The sequence below is a fragment of the Camelus dromedarius genome, chromosome 8 (genome assembly GCF_036321535.1).
Source record: "Camelus dromedarius isolate mCamDro1 chromosome 8, mCamDro1.pat, whole genome shotgun sequence".
Taxonomy (NCBI): domain Eukaryota; kingdom Metazoa; phylum Chordata; class Mammalia; order Artiodactyla; family Camelidae; genus Camelus; species Camelus dromedarius.
In genome coordinates, this window is record NC_087443.1 from 75143760 (window position 1) to 75164625 (window position 20866).

Sequence of the window (20866 nt, forward strand, 5' to 3'; positions counted from 1 at the left end):
AGTTTTGAAGGAGGGGTTTGCTGGGAAGAGGTCGCTGTGGAAATGAATTAACTATTACAAAGCTAATGGAATCTCTTTCCTTCTTATCCCATTGAGTTAAGCTAACTGCAACTTCAATATAATTCAAAGTGCTCCTTCACCTAAAATCTATATTTAAAAATGCCTGTTACTGAATCCACTTTTTTCAGTCTACCATCCATACTGCAGCATGGTGATTCTGCCAAAACACAGCTCCTTAAAAGCCTAGTGGAACTTCTCACCAGCATCAGTGCAAGCCCAAATTCCTTAGGAGGACAGCAGAGCCCTTCACAACTTGGGCCCCCACTCCAGCTGCCTCTCCTGCCCACGGGGACCCCTTTCCTGCCTGCAGCCACGCTTGAATTTCCCCAACAGGGTGGACTCATAACATCGACCCCCAGGGAAGTCCTGCCCACCCCCCAAGATGCAGCTCAGTCAGTACCTCTCTAACATCCCGATTTCCCCTCTCCCCAGTGCCCCTGCATGTGTTTTCTTATCCTTCTCTCTACAGTGTAACAGGCGCTGGTTTCATGTAGCTCACGGGGTGCACCCGTGCTGCTATCTACACTTGAATGAATTAAAATGAAAGAAAAAGAAAATTCAGTTTCTCAGTCCCACTTGCCACATGTGCAATGCTCAGCAGGCACACATAGTGACTACTGTTCTGGACAGCACAAGTAGAGAGTGTTCCCGTCACTGCAGGAAATGCTGGACTTTGAGCTCCTTGGGGGCAGGGGCTCAGTCATTCACTACCACATCTCCAGTGTCCAGGAGAGTGTCTGGCAGATGCTCAAGAAGTTTCTCTTGAACTAAACACAGACTGTCTTCAGGGAAGCAGGACCAGGGAGTGCCTGTCGTCACAGAAGGTGATGGCCTTCTGACTGTGGAGTGGCGGGAGGGGATAGGAGGAAAGGGAGCCAGAACCAGCTCAGAGGTCACCTTTTATCTGGGGGGCCAGGGTTCTGTTACTATGGAGAGGGGGGAAATGGGTGCTAGTGGAAACTCAGGGTATCTGGCCCCCTGCGACCAGAGGACAGCCTGGCTTGAGGGCAGCTTGGATGAGAGCATGGAGCACTTTGGATATCAAGATAAGAAGTCTGGACTTCGTTTGAGTGGGACTGAGAGAAATCAGGGCGTAGGGGAGTGTGAAGACTGGAAGAGTCAGAATATTACTTGAGGAACTGAGCTTCCAGTCCTGTGGATTAGGAAAGGCAGTAGGGGCCCCCACCCATTCAGGGTCCTTCCTGCAGTCAGGAGGCCCCACGTGGGAGATCTTTCTCCTTTTGGGAAGCACAGGCATGTCTGCTTTGTTCCAGTGCAGAAGCCCCATTTCCTAACCCAGGCTTTGGCAACCATGGTGTTTCATTGTTCATTATTCATGAATAGACTTGACTTTGTTCAAAATTAAGGCTTACAAGCTGTAAATCTGGGCCACAGAGAGGATGGCAGGGAACTTGCCTGTGTGGCTTCAGAATTGCCCCCTTTTCTCTGGAAAAATCCTCTCTAGGAATCTGTGCCCAGACCCAGTGAGTGAGAAATGACTTTCCATGGTGTATTAAAAAAAATGCATCTTTTAAGAAACTGTCTTTATGAATGGCATCAGAGTGGGGGAGAAATGAAGGAGAGAAAGAGTAACCCTTTCAGATCAAAAGCATTATTTCTAGATACGGAGATGTTATGACAAAGGGAAGGTCAGTGATGAGCCCATGATGCCAGGTTTCACCTGCTTTATTCTGCGTCCTTTCAAATGTGCCCTCTCATGGACACACAATGGCAAACACAGAACATCCTCTGTGGACTGTTCAGGGCTCCCATAATCCTTCTAGAGGGACTTTAATTTTTTTTAACTGAGCATCCATGGACTTGTTGGGACACCACCGGTCAAGTTGTCTCCTCAGTGATCTGTGTTACCTTCAGAGCAGGGAGGTGAGCTGCACTCACAGCTGGGAGATGATCGTGATGTGATCGTGGTCCTTCTAAAATCTTGGGCATTTCCAATCCTGCTTCTCAGGTACTGCTCCGTCTTCCATTCCTCCCTCTGTTGATTCCTCCAGATGAAACCACCAGCATGGCTTTCAATGGCAGGAAGGTACATCTTGCTTCCCTGGTAGAACTGCCGTGTGGCGTCTACAGCTTGCACTTCTGATCATCACAGTCAAACACCTCTTCTAGGCTGTGAACCATCACAGGAGTGATTCTATTGCCAAAAACACACTTAGGTCAGTTGCTCCAGGGAGACCCGCAGTCACTGCCATTTTCTTGGTGAAGGTCCCTGAGGGCCTTACACAACTTGCAGAAAGTCACAGAATTAAGGACCGAAAGTGGGATCTGGGATCCAAGCCCATCAGATGACATGGTTCCTGCCTCCTTCACTAGGTCACGGTAACTCACACTGGAGGGGAGGAAGGGCGTTTCAGGTAGAGAGGAGAGCATGAGCAAGGCACAGAAACTTTAAACAGGAAGGTATGCTCCAGAAAATGCAAGTTATTCAGCGCTGGGGGAGTAAAGAGTGTGTGGTGGGGGGATGGGATGGAGAACGGGGCAAGGGAGTGATGGGGACTCAGTGGGATCCTCAGGGACTTATTCTCTGACAAGGGAGGAGCTTGGATAAACTGTGGTCACATTTTGTTTTGAATCGGTTAGTTCACTCTGCAGTCTGGCCACTTGGCTGGAGGGTGGAATGGGAGCTTGCAGAGTTTAGAAGGTGTCCTGGCTCCATCACTCTTAACTTGTGGTGTGACTCTGGGCAGTCACTTATCCTTTCTGGCCCTCAGTGTTGTCATCTGTCAAATGCGAGTATTGGGATGAAAAGAAGTTTTCACCAATTTATTCACCTCAGGCCCCGTTGATCTCATCTGCCCGCTGGACTGCAGTGGGGAAAGTGTTTATCTCCTGATGGGACTTTGCTAATTATTCCCTTCACCCAGTCCACCCCCTTTTGGGGCGATCACAGCTAGCCAGGCACTCAGAGCCTCTCATCAGCAGAGGTATTGCCCTCATCAGTATCTGGCTAAGTGAATTGTGGATGAAGGCCTCACTTCCCACAAGGATGAGGTTCTGGCTTTAGGAAGTACTGCCATGGGGTCTAGGGATCCCGATTGGGGACCCCAACGTCTTTGTCATGCCCCAGGCTGCTGGACCTCCTTCTTCAGGGATCTTGGTCCCAGGGATGCCTCTGGACCCTGGATGTTAACTTACCTCACATTGGGAGGTGCTCTGAGGGGGGGAGGGTTATACATATTTGGATTTTACTTTTATACTGTTTTTGTTGGAAAAGTACCACGTGCGCAAATACAGAAGAATGGTGAAAAGTCACTAAGCGTCTAGCGCCCCTCCCCACCAAGGGCGGCCGTCTCAGCCCAATTGTACCCACTCGCCCTTGGGAGCCTCTGCCCGGCCTGGCCCAAGGCTGCGCGAGCCCGCCTCTTTCTGGGTCCTCCGGCGCAAGCTTTGCCCGTCTGCTCGGTGTTGGTTTGGAGGCCGCCACCAGCCTGGCACAGCCTGGGCATGGGGACCCATCTCCAGGGTCGCCACTGCTCCTCCTGGGGACGCCGAGACTGGCATCTGTCCCAAATGATGCACTGAGGTCTCTCAAGTGCAAGATCAAAGGCGAACTCTTCCATTTAATAACAACAATGTATTGAGATAATCATGCACGTGGTGAAAAACTCAAACACTACAACGCCCCTCTCCCACCCAAGAATCCCCCGCCGACTCCGCGCATTATCAGCTTCTCGCGTTTCCTTCCGGAGCTGTTCCGTACATGTACAAGCACGCATCCCACCCATAACAACTTTTCAAAAGAATCTCATTCTGAAGATTATATTCTAATTACTTCTGCTCTTCTCTTTCTTTCACTTAACGGTGGGTTTGGGCGCTGGCTTTCTGCCAGGTCCACGGGCCCCGCCTTCTTTGTACAGCTGCACAGGGTCCACGGTCACGGTCTCGCGTGCCGCGCACTGGGGTCAGTTCCAGAGAGATGCTCGTCCTCCTCCTCTGGAGCGCGTGACCGGGGCGAGCGGTGTCACCGCCGCCCGGGGTCTGGGCCACGGCCCCTCCCGCGGCCGGGGCGGGACCCCAACTCGGCACTTTGCGGGAACCTTCCCGGGCGCTCGCGCGCGGGGCCGCCGCCGGTTCCCCTGTGTAGAGCCTCTTTTTCATTTTAAGGTCGCGAGTCGCGGGGAGGGAAACCGCGAAAGGAGGCTACGTGGGAAGCGTAGACCGGGAAACCGAGCCCCGAGAGCCGGCTGACCCACCCGCGCGCCGCCCCGCCCGCGCCCACGAGCCGCGCCGTGCCCAGGCGTGCCCGCCCTGCCCCCGCCGCGGGCGGTCCCCGGTCCAGCCGCCCGCCCGCCCTCCCGCCATCCGGCCGGCCCCCCTCCCGGGCGCCGTGCCCGTCCCCAAGGCGGCTCGTCACCGCCGCGAGGCCAATGGGCTGGGCCGCGCGGCCGCGCGCACTCGCACCCGCTCGCTCCGAGTCCCTCCCGCGCTCTCCCCGGCGCTGCTCCCAGGCCCTCGCCCAGCCCGCCGCCGCCGCTGCCGTCGGAGCCGCCATGCAGCCCCCGCGCGCCTCGTTCCTCCCGCTGCTGCTGCTGCTGCTCGCGGCGCCCGGCTCCGCGCTGCCTCCTCGGTCCGGCCGCTCGGCGCCCGGCGCCGCCGGGTGTCCGGAGCGCTGCGAGCCCTCGCGCTGCGCCCCGCCGCCGGGACACTGCGAGGGCGGCCGCGTCCGCGACGCGTGCGGCTGCTGCGAGGTGTGCGGCGCGCCGGAGGGGGCCGAGTGCGGTCTGCAGGAGGGTCCGTGCGGCGAGGGGCTGCAGTGCGTGGTGCCCTTCGGGGTGCCGGCCTCGGCCACGGTGCGGCGGCGCGCGCAGGCCGGCCTCTGCGTGTGCGCCAGCAGCGAGCCGGTGTGCGGCAGCGACGCCAAAACCTACGGCAACCTGTGCCAGCTGCGCGCCGCCAGCCGCCGCTCCGAGAGTCTGCACCAGCCGCCGGTCATCGTCCTGCAGCGCGGCGCCTGCGGCCAAGGTACCTGCACTCCGGGAGCTCCCGGGTCTCCCTGCCCCGTCCCCGACCCGCCCCCGCGGGACTGACGGGCTGGCCGACGGACAGCGAAGTGTTGAGGGGTGTTCCGAGTACCCACTGGCTGGGAGAGGCGGGCATTGGCCCCGGGGTGGCAGCGTTCCGCTGGCTTCCTCGGAACCGAGCTTTGCACCTAGCCCAGGGTCGGTTCCGCGCGCGGCGGGTCCTGGCCGCGCTCTGTCCCTGAGCCCGGAGCCCGGGTGACGGGACATCCCGCTCAATGGCTGGCTGCTGGGTGCCCCGCGGGGGGCCACACTGCATCAGGGCCCGGGGGACAAACAAGACAGGAATGTAGGCATAAAGAGAGTAGAGAAGTTCGGGGCTGGGAAAGGTGCCTTGGACTGAGCGAGCCCGAGGCGTTGGGACAAGGACTAATTTCTGGGGCTTTCCCTTCCTTCTCTGCATCTGCGCCCCTCCCCCCTTTAAAATTAAGCATGCATTCATTTTTTAAAAATTACTTATCCTGTCACTGAAAACTTTAACTTTTTATTTAAGAGTAACAGTACTGCCCGTCCAGCTCCCCAGTTTCCCCAGGTGACCCCCTGGGCAGGCACCGGTTTACTACCGCGGGCATTATAGCGGCGTCGCTGACTGCTTTGCTTCCCGTTTTGAGCCAACTCTACAAAAATGAAAGTGACTCCTTTTGAATTAGCTGAACGTGGCAATGGATCACGAAAAATGCAGAGGCAGGGGTTGGGGAGGGAGGGTTAGGGATGAGGAAGAAGTGTACATCTTTCCCTCTTTACGCATCTTTTCTCTATCAGCAAGCCCGGTCTTGGCGGGGGAGGTGGTGGTGATGGGGCGAAGGGTGGAGCGATCGTCTAACTCTCTCGCGGGACCTTCCGGAGAGATGCTTCTGCTCTCCAGTCAGAGAGACCATGTGGAAAAACAATACGGAGCTCAGCGTTGGCCAATCCAGCGGGGAAGGGACGGGCCAGCCCTGCTTGGCAGTGCACTTGGCTGCAGCCACACGCTGCCTCCTCACCGTGGCCAGTGCATGGAAAGGGAAAGCGGGGAGCCCAGCGTGAGGGGCTGGTCTAGGTTTTCTTTGTAGGAAAATAATGCGGCCGTAGGGCCTGCACAGTTTGACTGACACAGAGAGGAAGGTGCTAGAATGGGGTAGGTGACAGAGATGGTGTATTCCAGCAGCAGGGGAGCAGAGAGCCAGCCTCCGCCCTCAGGAAACAGACTAGAGGGTGGAGGAGAGTTATGCTGGAGAGAAGGGACCCTGCAGCGTCTGAGGTATGGGCATGAAAACACGTGCTGAGTCCGTGCGCCAGGTGTGTTACAGGTGTGACCCCACTTCGCGTTCACCACCTGGCGAGGAGGGAGCCCCTGCTGTCATTCTCACTTAAGGGTGGGGGAACTGCTTGCCCAAGGCCACTCAGCTGGAATTTGAACCTCCAGACAGTCTTACTCAAAAGCAACCCAGTGCTTAACTCAAGGCTGGGGAAGAGAGGTCAGGCAGGGTAAAGGAAGTTTCTGGGGGGGAAGGGGCGGGGAGGGCAGGAAGTGCATCCCAGGTGGCCTGGGGAGAAGGCTGAGCAAAGTCTTGTTTGGGAGGTGGTGAATAGATTGGTGTGGCTGGGAATGATTGGGGAAGGCATCCAGAGTGACCCGGCTGTTGGCACAGAGTACCGGGGCCGAAGAGGCTGGCCTGTGCTACGCGTACTCAGATGTTCTTGAACCAGGGCAGCTCAAAAAAAAAAAAAAAAAATTCCTGGATAGGACCAGCCTAGTGGTGGAATGCAGAATGTACCAGGGCGCGGAGTTAGGGCTAGTGCAATAGTCTGGGTGTGAGGTGATGACTTTAAAAAAGCACATTGTACGCTTCTGTCAAAAACAAGCCAGCTGTTACTGTTTGGAGTCTCGCTGCACGGGGCCTGGAGTAACTGGCACTATCCAAACACCTAATTTATTGCCAGTGAGGTGGAGTCACTTAGCAGGCCTTGGAGTTGGCAGAGTTGTTAATAGTCACCATGTGAAGGGAAACAGGTCCTCTCCCACTGGCCATCAGGCCTGCGGCAGGCTCCTGGGAGAGCCAGTGTGGGGACAGCCATGGAAGGATAAGCTTGGCGGTCTAGAAATGCCGGAGAGACAGACAGGGTGCAAAGCCATGTTCCTCTGTCCCTCTTTCTTCCTGCAAATATTTACTGAGCACTGCAGTGTGCCTGGCACTGCTTGTGTGTGTCTGCCTGGCACATTGGGGCACCTGGCAGATAGGTGGGTGGATGATGAATGAATAAGTGAATGAATGGAGAAACAAGAGGTGTTGGAGATACACGGCCATCCAGTCTTTCTTCAATGGAAAGCTTCGCTTTTGCTGCCCTTCACCCTCATCGAACACTCCACCCGCCCTTGACTTCCCGGAGGTACCTCTGAGGACAGGAGCCTGGGAGCCAAGACTTCATTCAGTGGAAGCCCTGCCCACGAGCAGGTCACCTGACGTCATTGTTAAATGCGGTGAATTGGCCGCCGGCTCTGGCTGAGAGGCTTGGCAGGAGTGCTGTTTTAGCTGGAGTGGACATGGGAGGCCTTACGGAGGAGGTGCTGTTGGACTAGAAGCCTGGAGTTGGAGCGAGGATGTGGAGAAGGAGCTCCCCAGACAGGAGCGGCTCCACGACTCACAGGATCATGAGGAGGGTTTGTCTGGAGCAGAGAGCCAGGCGGACAGGAGGGAGGAAATGCCGGCAAGGGGCACCCGGGAGCCACAGTGGATCGTTGGATGGCAAATGTGTCACCATCCAAAGGACAGCCCTTTTATCTATAAGCTGTTTAACAAAGACTTCAGAGAGAGCCTCTAATCATGGTGCTGGAAATGTGCTGGCAAATCATTTATTTCAGAAATCAACACTGCTGTCAGGGTTTGGATGAGAAAGTAGATGGTTATACCACAGAACAAAGCTGTCATCTGCCACCAGGAGCAGTTTGGATTAGTTTAATGCAAAAATTACATACCAGTCAGGGGATTACAGAAAAGAAAGAAATTGCAATTAATAATAGTCTGATAGTGAGGGTCACATACATTTTGTGCTTGTTATGTGCCAGGTACGTGTTAACCCATTTGATTCTTCTCACCACCCTGGGAGGGTGTCCTGCAGTCCTTCCTGTGTTATAGCTGGGAGAGAGAGTCCCAGAGCAGCACCTCGCCCAGGACTTGAACCCATGCATCTGGTCCACAGCCCATTCATAATCACCATGCTGTGCTGTTGACAGAGAAACTGAGATTATAAGCCAACCCCAGCTAAGCTGAAGCTAATAGCTGAAATAAACAGTGCTCCAGATGGCCGTGGCCTTGAGATGAAATGTAGGACACGACACAGCTCTCTCTCCACCAGCGCGGGGGCTGGAGGACACTGTGGCCCCCAGTTGCCTTCAAGGCAGCCTTTGATGAAGGAAAGCAAAAAAGCAGAAGGGGCTGTGATAAAGATGCTTGCAGACCAGAGCTCCAGGCCCCACCCTCTGCTCTTGGGGAGAGAAAGGTCTCTCTGGACTCCCAGACATTGCAACAGACCAGCCAGAATGGGCAGCCTTGCAGATCTCTGCTAAAAATGGACAGGAAGCCAGGAAGGGAGCCTGAAAAAAGCTCTCCAAACGTCAGGAGTCTAGTCCGTTTCTCCTAGCACTCACTCCGGGAAAGCCCCCCTCAAGCAGCAGCCCGCAGTCCCGAGGTCTCCAAGCCCAGGAACTCCCCATCCTGGTCTCATGCCAGGCCTGATGAGGGAGGGCTTCTGAAGGTGGAGGCCGGTCACGCCTTCCTGATGCAGAACCACCACTGGCTTAGATGTCTTCTGAACAGTTTATAAGGCTTGGCTCACTCTGGTTGATTATCGTCTTTTATTCTCTGTTGGTTTTGCTAAAGAGTTAAAATATTGAGGTTTTATAAAATTAGTAAGCCAAGAGTATAGAAGCCAAGCGTTTGAGTAACTTCATTCCATCCAGAAGGGCTGTAAATAGGTTGCATTAGCGCTTAAAATAACTGCATTCAGTAAGAGATTATGGCTGGGACCATGAGCTAACTGCGGTCAGACGCCCGACAGCCTCGGGACTGCGGGGCTGGATCCTGAGTCCGTTTGCCGTTGTGTGCTCCTGGACGCAGTTTGATGCCTTGGATTGAGAAATCAGACTTTCCATGAGCTTATATTTCAAGTGAATAGCTCTGGTCAGGCTTAATTTGAAGAAGAAATCAAGCTTGGCAGTGGGTGAGGGTTCCTTGGAAGGGGTGGAGGGGGCGGCAGGCGGAGACTGGCCCTGACCCTTCCTAGGCTGTTACCTGGCCAGGTGACCAGCCCCTGACCTCTCAGAGCCTTGGCAATGAGGGGATTGGACCACATCTCTCCGAGGGCTCTTCTAGCTGGAATGGTGTGTGATTCTTGTAGGAAAATGAGTCTCTGAAGAATTGTGGTAACCTCATCAGTGTTTTAGAGCCTGGGCTGGCGTCTTTAAGCGTTCTTTCTTTTTCTCAAATTATTGATGATTCAAGCCAAGGTTGGTGTTGAATGCCTTTGGCCCATCTTGGGCCTGGTGACCTTGCACTGCAACTTTGTGCCGGCTGCTGAAAGCCCCTGGATGGCCACCGTGGTGACATGCCCAGCCCCAAGGTATAAGCTCTGTTGAACCTGGTGCCCCTTGCTGACCTGGGGGCTCTGAGGCCAGGCTGCATGGGTCCTCTGGGGAGAGAATCCTCCCCGAGCCCTTTATCCTTCCTTCCCCATCTCTACTGAGAAACTGAGACATACAGCCATTCCAGATGCTTTTCCAGAAGGCTCCCAGAAATGGCCGGGAAGTTGGTGTGGCCCAGTGCTACTGGGTGACATGTGACTAGAGCCACCGACAGGTACCAATGGACAACTTGCTGAAGGACAGAAATGAGTGGCAGTGAAGACACATGTCTGTTGCTGCTGGAAGGTTGCTGAGTCCAGGTTTCAGAATTAGTGACATGAGTGCTATTTCTTAATTCATTCAGAGCATTTATTGAGCACCTACTGTGTACTCAGAAGGTCCAAGTATAGGGAATTACAGGTGAGTAAAGCTGTGTAGCCTATGATCTCAAGGAGTTCGTAATAGGTCATATCATACCCGGCTTAAGGAGTCAGATCACCACTTTCTAAATGTGTGACTTGTATGTGACGAACTCTCCAAGTCTCTTGTTTCCTCATCAGTAAAATAATAAAAATACATACATCGCATACGCATGTCCCAGGATTGTTGAAAGATGGAAGCACTCAATTATATGTTTTTGGTGCTTAGAGCTGTGCCCAGTGCATTACTAGAACTGGGTCAATATTAGCTGTAATAACATTTACCATCACCATCCCCATCATCAAGACATCTAACAAGGAGTCAGCTCAGTGGAGAAGTGCAGTGAGGATGTCTCCCTGCGGATAAGGTGGGCAGGTGGCTTAAAGACGGCATCACAGAGAAGGAGGGTGATGTGGGACCTGTGTGCTGGAGGCTGCCTTGGAATTTGCCAGTGAATACGTTAGAAAAGTTTCTCTGGGCAGAGGGAGTCAGATACCACCTTGGCTGTCACCTGCTGAAACCCCCAGTTGTTGTCTGGTTCGTCTGAGGCATGTGTGACTTCTCTTGAATGAAGAGCTGCGTGTCTGGAATCCCTGGGATTTTACAAATGTCACTCTTGAGTTGGTGATGCTCCAGAGACAGCGGGATATAGAAGCCCCAGGACCTTCTTGAATGATGCTTTGTTTGGTTTCCATGCTTTGGGACTTCTTCACGAGGAAAGATTTGTCACATCTTAAGGAAAAAAAAATTTGGGAGTCTACAGATAACCTATTATTTTAGATTCCTAGGACAAAGTGTGAAGTCAGCGCATTCCATAAAAACAGTCCTCCACAGCATCACGTGACAGCAGCTGGTCCCTCACCAGGAGATAATCATGTCTCCTTGGGCACATGATGGTTTTGGAAGGCATATTGTAGTGGCTGGAATTTTTGATAATTTTCAAATTTGAATAAGCCCTGTCTTAATGAGTCAGAGCCTTGTGCAACATTTTCAAACTTCAGGAAACATCTTTTTCATTAGTTGTGCAATCAGATCTTGAGAAGAAGACAGTAGGCCTGTCTGCATGATGAGCTGGGTGTTTTGTTTTTTTTTCCTCAGAGTTTGGCGAGATTTGCAGTAGAGTTCCCTTTCACATAGTCTCGGGTGAGATTTTACTGGATCATCCAACAGTTGAGTCATCTCACACCCCATGACTAGGAGAACCCTCTCTTTGGTGCCAGTATTCCAAGTGGCAGTCACCGTTTGGTGGGGATGGATGGACACAGAGGCTTCTTCTGCCAGTTGGGGTTGCCCAGACAGATGGCTGCCAACTGGTACAGAGGAGAGAAGTCTCAGCATTCAGGGTCACATCTGCTTTTCTTTTTCTCTGGCAGAGTGAGCTGGTATGGGGTCGGGGAGTGGTAAGATAGGGGACGGGGTTCTCCAGCACAGCCGGCTGGTGGGGAACAGCACTGGGCAGAACAGGGACGTGAAAGCTACCACCGCTGGGTGTGTTCAGGGGGTTGGGTGTGTGCTCATTGTGTTACGGGCCAACCTTGTGCTTCCCTCATCGCCACCCAGGGAGGGAGGAGCGTTATCTCGTCCTCTAGTAGAGGAAATAGGTGAGGCTCCAAGCAGTGACCGATAATTGTCCAAGGCGACCTGGGAGGACGACACAGAGTCAGGATCTGAGCCCAAGTTGGCCTCACCCCCAGCTGCCCTCAAGACTTCTTTGACTCAAGTGTTACTTGGAAGCGTGTTGTTTAATCTCCAGAGTCTTGGGGCTTTCCCAGCTCTCCTCTGTTATTTCTAGTTCAGTTTCATTGCAGTCTGAGAACAGACTTTGTATGATTTCTGTTCTTTTAAATTTGTTAGGATGTGTTTTCGGGTCAAGAATGCGGTCTCTCTTGCTGAGCGTCCCATATGAACAGCAGCCTCTTCTCCTCTTGTCGTGTGGAGTGTTCCATAAGCCTCAGTTAGGTCTTGGGGATTGATAATGCTTTTCGGGTCAACTGTGTCCTTACTGATCGTCTCCCTGCTTGGTCTGTCCATTCCTGGAAGATGAATGTTGAAGTTTCTGGAGTCTCTTCTGAAGCTCTGAACTGCTGTCTCCTTTATGGCCTCTGAGTGTTCTAGCCTCATCTTGGACCTTTTAGTTGCCAACTCCCTTTGGCCTCCGTTTCCTCATCTACAACGAGGGGATAACAGTGCTGCCAAGGAGACCTCAGAAGGACACTGTGAGGGTCAGATGAGATAATGAGTGTGAAGGTGCTTTGTCAACTTCCGGTGCTGGAGCACTGAGGTTGCAAGGAATTAGGACCTCGAATTGGCAATGCCAGACTCTTCCAGGACTCCCGGGAGAACCAGCACCAAACACGGGATCCAGAAATATGGAGAAAATAATATGCTTCCTGGGTGCCAAGACCTGGGTCACCTCTGGACTTGTCAAGCACTGACCTTCTGTTTCAGGGAAGCCAAAAGCAGAGCTCACTACCATCATCTCCCATGGCAGAATGCTTTGGCTCAAAACACTAGCATCCAAATATTATACAGGGCACACAACCATCTCTTGTGCCTACATCCTAGAGAACACATGCTCCTTATCGGGGAAGCTGTAGTCTGTATTCTGAGCTCCTCAGGCTGAGTTCCTATTGAACATTTGTTGGTCAAGAAATGGCCCAAGTTGAGGTTTCTTAGATCCTAGTTTGACATTTCTCCACCAGTTTGACATTTTTGGCTCTGAAAAATGTAGCTCAGTATGGTTCAGCCCTCACTGGCAAACACCCAGGAGGAAAAGTCTGGTCATAGCACAGAAGGTACAGGAGGAAGGGCAAGAACCCGGGACCACCTAGAAGGGCCCCATGTGCTCTGACATCTTCCCGTCTGTGGGGTTCTGTAGTACTGTCGTCCAGGTCTCTTCTCTTGGAGTGCCCACCGCTGGCCACCCATACAGTCCTCCGTCCTCTGAAAAGCATCACTGTGCTCTTGCCTTCCACAGCCCGCCTCTAACCACATCAACTCCCCGTTTTCATGTTTTCTGGGATCTGATGGACAGAGACACCTCCTTCCCTGCAGAGATGCTCTTGACTGGCCGAAGCCACCAGTTGGCTTATGGACAGAATCCCAGAGCACAAAATCTAAGTGCGGAAGGTTCTCGCAGTTCCCATGGCCCAACCCGTCACTTTAGAGAGAGGCATCCAAAGGGAATATGACTCTCACAAGCTGCTTAGCTCATCGGGGAGGGAGGCAGGGTTGTTGGCCAGTGTGGACTCCATCCTGAGGCCCAAGGCAGAGCCTTGGAGCCCTGCCCACCTCAGCTGCACCTTTCTGCTGGAGCTGGTGGGTATTTGGGACAGGCTAGGGTCCATGCACATGATTTTCCCAGGAGGCAGAGAAACCGGGTGCTTCCACTTAGTCTCCCACTAAACAATGATGCTGAAGAAAACTCCTCCCACCCCTCACCCCAAAAATCCCCTCTTTGGGTTGGAAGATGACCAAAAAGCTATCTATGTAATGACTGACTTCTCATCTCAAGAGTTATAAGCACATATTAATGCCCTTGAACCAAAATTACAGTGCTCTTGCTAAAAGGAAAAGAAATCAGTATAAACAGCCTGGTAAATGTGCCAGATAAGTCAGCGCTAAGACGCTTCAATGTCTTTTAAGCTGTGGTTAGATTTTCTTTGGGATGACTGTACCAAGATTTTCCTCTCTTAGCATAAAGGCTCTTTTTAACTTTTCACTGTACTGTTCCGATATCATGAGAAATGCATTCATACATTTGATGGCATATTGCACTGTACCAGTTTTTTAAAAAAGTTATAAAGAGAACTTGTTACGTTGAAAATGAAAGAAGACAAAAGATGCAGGATTCCCCCATCATTCCAGCAGCTTCATCACTTCTGTCCCGAGCAGCACCATGCTTTGGTTTACTAGTCCCTCTTTGTGTCCATTTGGGCCCTGGTTGCTATTGTAGACAATACAGAAACAAACGTTTTCATGTTCATGGTTATTTCTGTACTAGGGTGGTTCTTTTGGGATAGATCCTAAGAAGTGCAGTGGCTGGATGGAAGGGTGAGGACTTTCTATGTCCTTTGGTGTATGTTGCCAAATTATTTTCTAGGGGGTTGGACCCATATTCATTGCTCTCAGCTATAGAATTATCAACCTCCTAAATCACTGGAAGCTGGGGCAGCCAAGAAGAAATTCTCCCAAAAGACATCCTTCAGGATAAATGGAATAGGGCGGTACCAGCCGCTCTGCTCAGTCAGTAAATTACGTGGTCTGTCTTTAAGTGACTTTTATTCCCAGGTTGACTGATTTTAAAAGATAAGCAGCATTTGAGGTAGAATGAGAACTTTTAAAATTTGGTTTTGCTTGTGAATGGAGCTGTGATTACAGACTGACCGAAAGGGGATTGTGTGGTTGTCAGGTCAGCTGATCCAAAACTTGTGTTTTCGGCGATGGACCAGGACCAGCCAGGGGACGTGAAGGCCTGAGGTCACAAGCCCGGCTGTGTCAGAAACTCTGAGTCCCTGGCCACCCAGCCCAGGGCTCTGTGCCCTGAGCCTCCCGGCTGCCAGCTCTGTCCAGGATGCAGGAGGAGGCCAGACCGTGTTTGTTTGGAAAAGTGAACAATATGTTTATTCAAATGTTTGTTTACACATAGACCAAAATATAATGTAGACCAAAATATAACGTGAGCCACATGTATAAAATACAATTTTCTAGTAGCTACATTAAAGAAGTAAAAAGAAACAGTGATCCCTTTTTTCTTTTTTAATGAACTTCTATTGAGATATAATTCACGTGCCATAAAATTCACCCTTTCAGAGTGTACAGTTGAGAGTTTTTATGTTATCTACAGCGAGGTGCATCTATCATCACTATGTAATTCTAGAACAGTTTTATCACTCCAGAAAGTAATCCAGTACCCATTAGCAGCCACCCCATACTTCCCTTCTGCCCTAGGCAACCAGTAATCTGCTTTCTGTCTGTATGGATTTCCCTCTTCTGGACATTTAATGTAAAAGGAATCATGCGTTTGTGGTCCTTTGTGACAGGCTTCTTTCACTCAGCATAATGTGCTCATGTTGCAACGTGTATCCGAGCTTCATCTCGTTTTATGACTGAATAATATTCTGTTGTGTGAACATAGGAAGGCCATGCTTTTATTTTATTTCCTTTTCCTGATGGGGAAACCCTAATCCCAGCCCCCAAAGTCACTTTGAAAGTCTAGATGGCTGAGGTGGCCCTGACTTGTTCTATCGGGAGACACTGGAGCATGGGATGCAGGAAGCCAGCCTTGAAAATGAGAGTATTCTGTACAGATGGGAATTATATGCTGGAAGGAAAAGATCAGGAAATGCACTTTTCAGATTTATTAGATCATGTAACTTTTTCTGGAGCTGGCAAGGATGTCGGCAATGGTCTAGCCTACCCCCTCGTCTTACTGACGAGGTAACTGAGGCCCAGAGAGGGGAAATGGCTTGTCTTGGGTCTGAAAGCCCACTTTTCACTTCTCACGTGAGCTGAAGATTCCTTCTGACTTTTGTCTCAGTTTTATAAGTCCCCCTCATTGTCCTCCTCACACCTCAAGCAAATGGGCAGGGGATACTTCTCAGGAAGAACGGTCCCCTTCCTGGATGGAGGGTCTTGATTCACAGCCCCCCCCCCCCCATCTTCCCAGCTTCCTACCCCAAACCCCAGGCCCGCCCTCCTCCACTGGGGGCCGTGGGAGGGTGGCTGCTGACAGCTCAGGAGCCTGTCCCAGACGCATTAATAAGCAGAACCATCACTTCCCAGCCCGCTGCTTGTGGCTGGACGATTCGGGAGCCTGAACTGCCCTGGCTCCTTCAGACACAACAGCCAGGAGGAGCTGGCGCAGGAAGAGAACCCAGCTGAGAAATCTGGGAAGGTCATGACCAGAGCCAGATGCTTATCAAGAGGAGAGTTAATAGCGTTTTTGTGGACTGAGCAGTCAGCCTTTTCCCCAAGGATAATAATAGACACCATGTCGGCCATCCAGGAGACTTCCGAAAAAAGACATTGTGGGGTGGAATTGATGGGAAACTTTTCTCCTAATACATAAAATAGGTCAGCAAAGACGATTAAAGGTGACAGTACCCACCAAATCCACATTCACCACAGGTTTACAAGCAAGGACTTTTTTTTTTGGCCAGTGAGACTGAAAAGTGATTATCAAAGACAGGCACCTTTAAACATAGACGCGTTGTTCTGGAAAAGCCACCTTTTCCCGGGAAAGTGGTTGCTGCAGAACTGGGCCGTGCTGGTAACTGACAGCCAGCTGGCCAGGTGCCCCTCCAAGCTCGTTCCTCACCCGCAGGCTGTCTTAGACTTGTTTGGGTGGCCCTTTCTCTTCCTTCACTTCACCTGCCCAAGTCTTTGCAGCACCATCGACAACAGCCTTGGCCCAGCCCCTGCAAACAGTCATTTGCTCAGGGCACATGGATGTGGGGGACGGCTCTGCAGGCTGAGGTCTGGCGTCGGGTGAGCTTTTCCCACCCTGCGCCGTCTGGGAACTGCAGTGGAAAGAGGGGCTGCCAGCGCTTGGATGTGCCAGTGTGGGCAGGAGACTGAGGCCGGGCGCCCAGGCTCTGCCGCCTTCCCTCTTTATTCATCAGGAGGGATGAAATGGGTCACACCTCGCTCTCCTGAATTTTATTTATTTCCGTGCAAATGGCAGGGAGTGCAACAGCCCGCCATTCCATTTTGAATCTTAAAGAAAAAAAACCCAAAAAACAGTTGCTACTTGCGAATTCAGTTTAAGAAAAATAGTAAACTGACTATACTGCAATTAAAAAAATTAAGAAAAGAAAAATAAGGCTGAGGGCCTTTGGCCATGGGAAGCTTGTCTCCAAAGCTGCGTCTTTACCATCTCTTTCTCCCTTTGATTTGCAGACAGTGGCCCCAGTGATGTGCGGGACATTCAGGTTGATTTCAGACTTCAGCCAGCTGCCTTGGCCACAAGCAATGCCTTTCTCCTGCTAGTGCATTTTCTCTGCAGGGTTCAGAGAAACCTAGTTGCATGGGCCCCTCTGCCCTGGAATTTGCAGCCGCAGCACCGATTAGAATGGGGGTCTGGTTTTCTGGAATGTGCAAGGTCTCGCTTCTGTTTCTGCTGCCTTCATGGTCCAGACCAGCGCTGGGCCAGACTCTGGGTTGCCGCTATGGCTGACAAGTCTCCTTGGAATTCAATGGAGTGGGACAGACAGAAGGCAGTCACTCAAACTGCAGACATGGAGAAAATGAGTCTTGCTGGGCATCTTTGCTGCATTCACTGGGTTGTGCTTTTCTTTCCTCCCCCAGGCCCCAGCTCTTGCCAAAGGAGGCCCCATCCCCTTTACAGTTCATGCGTCATTACCCATTAGGAACCTGTTTAAAAAGATTCCTCTCCTGACCCTCAGGGAGAAAGTAGTCAAAGTTCAGTGGAAGAGGAGGAAGCACTGTGTTTCTCCGCTGTCCTGGCTGCTTTCAGCGCAGCCTGCCTGCTGCTCTTTCTTCCCCTCCGCTGGGCTGGACTTCTCCTCTGCCTTCAAGGTAATTCTCAAATTCATCACGCAGACTCACAAAGAGAGCTTTTCTTAGTGAAAAAGCATCCCCCGTGCTCTCCCTGACGGTGGGCCAGCCCTTCTCCCAGCTGTGTGGTGTCAGGTTAGTTAACTGCTGGCCTGTCTCCTGGGCCTGTCGCCACACGCCTGCACACCTGGGACAGGTGTCCCACCTGGGCCTCGGGTGCCCGCGCTTGGCCAGGTTCTGGAGGCCAGACTCCAGGCCTGCCACAAAGGTCCTGGTGTGGGAGAAGCGTGGCGGGGCCCCGGCGGGCAGTGGAAAGCTCAGTCTTCTGGCTTCTCTTTCCGCGGTGCCAGCGGCTGGCTGTTGCAGGCGCCCCCGCATCAGCCGGCCTTGGACTGCAGCCGCTCCTTCTCTCTGCTGCTTTGTCTCCCTGCAGGTACACCCCTGCCCCATCAGAAGTGTGGGGACCTTTGGCTCTGGGCAGTAGGCACAGGGGAAGTAGAGGGAAAAGCTTTGGATCCATCCCTGTGTCCCCTCCCCACCTGCACCCCCAGCCTTGCCAGGCTCCACATGGCCTCTCTGTAAAAGAACAGAGTGGGTGAACATGGGCCCCGGGCCCTTGTGACGATGTGCCTGGAGTGTGATAATTTCCTCCTGGTGGGATCCCTCTGGATTTGGGCCTGGATTTATTTAACATCCAGTAGCCTCCTTGTAGTTATGATCAATCTGACCGTACTGGGGACAAAGAAATGTCCGGACATGACCCCGGGACCACCTAAAGATGAGGAAGAAGACAGCCTCCGCCTGCAGCCCCATGGCAAAGAGTTCTGGGGTGTCACTGGATTCTAGGCCTGAATCTAGGCTGGCACTTGGAGGATGGGGCTCCAGAAACTGGATCCCATATGGGGGGGGGAGAAGCTCCTGCTTGGGGTGTTGGGGCTGTGGGAGGGTGGCTGATGACAGCTGAGGAGTGTGTCCCAGACCCTTACTCAACTGAACCATCCTCAGTGGCTATTTAAAGTGTTCATGGCGCCCCACTGGGAGTCTGCTGTGTTTGTTCCTTTATTTACAGTTTCTGAGCCTGTAGGAGACTGGCTGGCTGTGTCTGCTGGTGGCCAAGAGAAATTTCCCAAGGCTTTTGGGCAAGACTTTGAATCTAGAGCAGTGGTGGGTCCCAGCTGGCATCTCAGGGTAATTACTTCTCCTGGTCCTTCATATGAAAATGGGAACATGTTTTTCATTGGCTTTCATTTCCAGCCTCCTCTGTGCAATGCATTTGTGTCCTTGCCTTCAAAAGAACTGTATTTCCTTTGTCACTTATACCCAGGCCCACACCACAGAAAGGACGGGAGGCGTCAGGGGGACTGGGGCAAGTGCAGGAGGGTGGCTGCCCTGACCGGCCTGCCATAGTCCCTTGGTGAGCAGACCCTGGATGCATCCAGCCATCATTTTGGTGGAGTTTCTTCCCATATTGTCCTTTTCTCAGCATCCTGTCAGTTGTCAGGACTGGGCTGTGCTATGACTAGTAGTCTTTAAAATATGAATATCTTTGCTGGCACTTAAAGTTGAAGAAATTAGGTTAAAAATCCTGAGTGAATTCTTCCCTTAACTCCGTGGAGCTGAGAGGGACCTTGGAAGCCACTAGGTTGAGCCTCCTTATTTTAAAGTGGAGCAGCCTTTGGTTTGAGGGGGCTGGCCTCACGGCCTGTGAGCTGTGCTCAGCATCCTAGGTCATGGGAGATGGGCACCTGCCTCCCAGTTCTTGGAGTGTTGCCTCCGCCCCTGTAGGCTGACTCCTGGGCTCAACCAGATTAAGGCAGCATCTCTATCAGGTCCTGAGCAAATGTGATGCTTCTCAGTATTTCATGGGCATTTTGGATTTTAAATCAAATGACTTTGGAATACAGGTAGGGCCGGTTTCACGGGTGTGCGACCTGTCCAGTCCCGCTGGATTTGCTTAGGAGGACGCTGCATGGTTTAATGCTCTGCTGTGACTATCTTGGAATTCATAATAATTTTGAAACAAGGAGCCCCCACATTTTCCTTTTGCACTGGGCTCTGCAAATCATCTAGCTGGTCCTGAATATAGGACAGTGCATTAAAATGCGAGTGATTTGATCAATCTGCTCCTGCAGCTGATTTGAATTTGGGGAACATGCTGTTCCCGTTGAATAAAGGAGGATTCATCCCTTTTCCCTCGAATACACTGCGTTCTGTTTTCCAAATTAGCTCTACTTATCGACTCAGTCGAGAATTTGGAAGGCGCGATTGTTCTTGCTGGAAGCGAAGGTTGGGTCGTTAATCCTGAATCCTGGCTCTGAGTTCTCAGGCTTGGGAGTGGGAAGTGTGTTCCCACAACTGTGTGGGCCACAGGGGGCCGGAGGCTGGGGTGAAAGGGCTGGGACCTGGAAGCGAGGCCGCAGATGCAGAGCAAAGAGCTCCAGCCCAGGAGCCGGACAGATGGGGTCAGCCTCCTGCCTCTCCTGGTCCCCAGCTCTGAAGCTTTGAGCAACGTGCTTGACTTCTCTGAGCCTCAGTTTCCTCATCTCTCTGTAGACAGGGGGATCCACCCTGCAGGTTTGCAGGAATAACTAGAGAAAAATGTATTCGGTGCTGAGCATTGTGCTTGACGCACAGGGGATGCTCTGTAAATGCATGCTATTATTCTTGCTGGTGTTAGTACTTTACCGCCAAGACTGAAAGTTGGGTAGGATTGACCAGGTGCTGGGGAGGGGAATAAGAGTTTTAGGCAGGAAGGAAAATAGATGTGAATGCAAGGAGGCGGGGTGGAGCGTGGTATTTCTGGAGGTCTGGCAAGAGGTTTGCAGGAGTGGAGATTGTGCATTAAGGTGTCTTGGGAGGCAGAGCTGGGGACTCAGAGCTACGGGCTGGAGTGGCTTGTGGGGGAGACAGGAGACAGGGATGCCATGGGGTCCTGCATTAAGTTCACGCACCCCAAGTGGCAATTTTGTTGGGGGAGACTTCGAAAACAGGCCAGACCTGCCTGAGTTAGAATGTAAAGGTGGGATTCTGAGACGTTGCAGAAGTATGAGCAGTGCCTCGCGGAGGGGCTGAATTGTACCTGGGAGGCTGAGCGCAGGGCTGAGAGCTGGCAGGCGACCTTGTGGCCTCAAGATGGGCATGAAGTTTAGTGCTTTACCTGCTTCTCTCACTCAGAACCCCCAGTCCCCAGAAGAAGCGGTCTTAGCTCCACGTTGCAGGAGGAGAGAGA

General features: G+C 52.2%; 1 protein-coding gene across 1 annotated transcript in view; it reads left to right on the top strand.

Moving 5' to 3' along the window:
- The first annotated feature begins 4485 nt into the window (after window positions 1–4485).
- The window catches only part of HTRA1 (HtrA serine peptidase 1), a 49488-nt gene continuing 33107 nt past the window's right edge, over window positions 4486–20866 (top strand). The window contains exon 1 of the mRNA XM_031461924.2: window positions 4486–5043. Within this exon, the coding sequence (XP_031317784.2) occupies window positions 4572–5043 (472 nt within the window). The 5' untranslated portion in view covers window positions 4486–4571. The remainder of the gene's footprint in view (window positions 5044–20866) is intronic.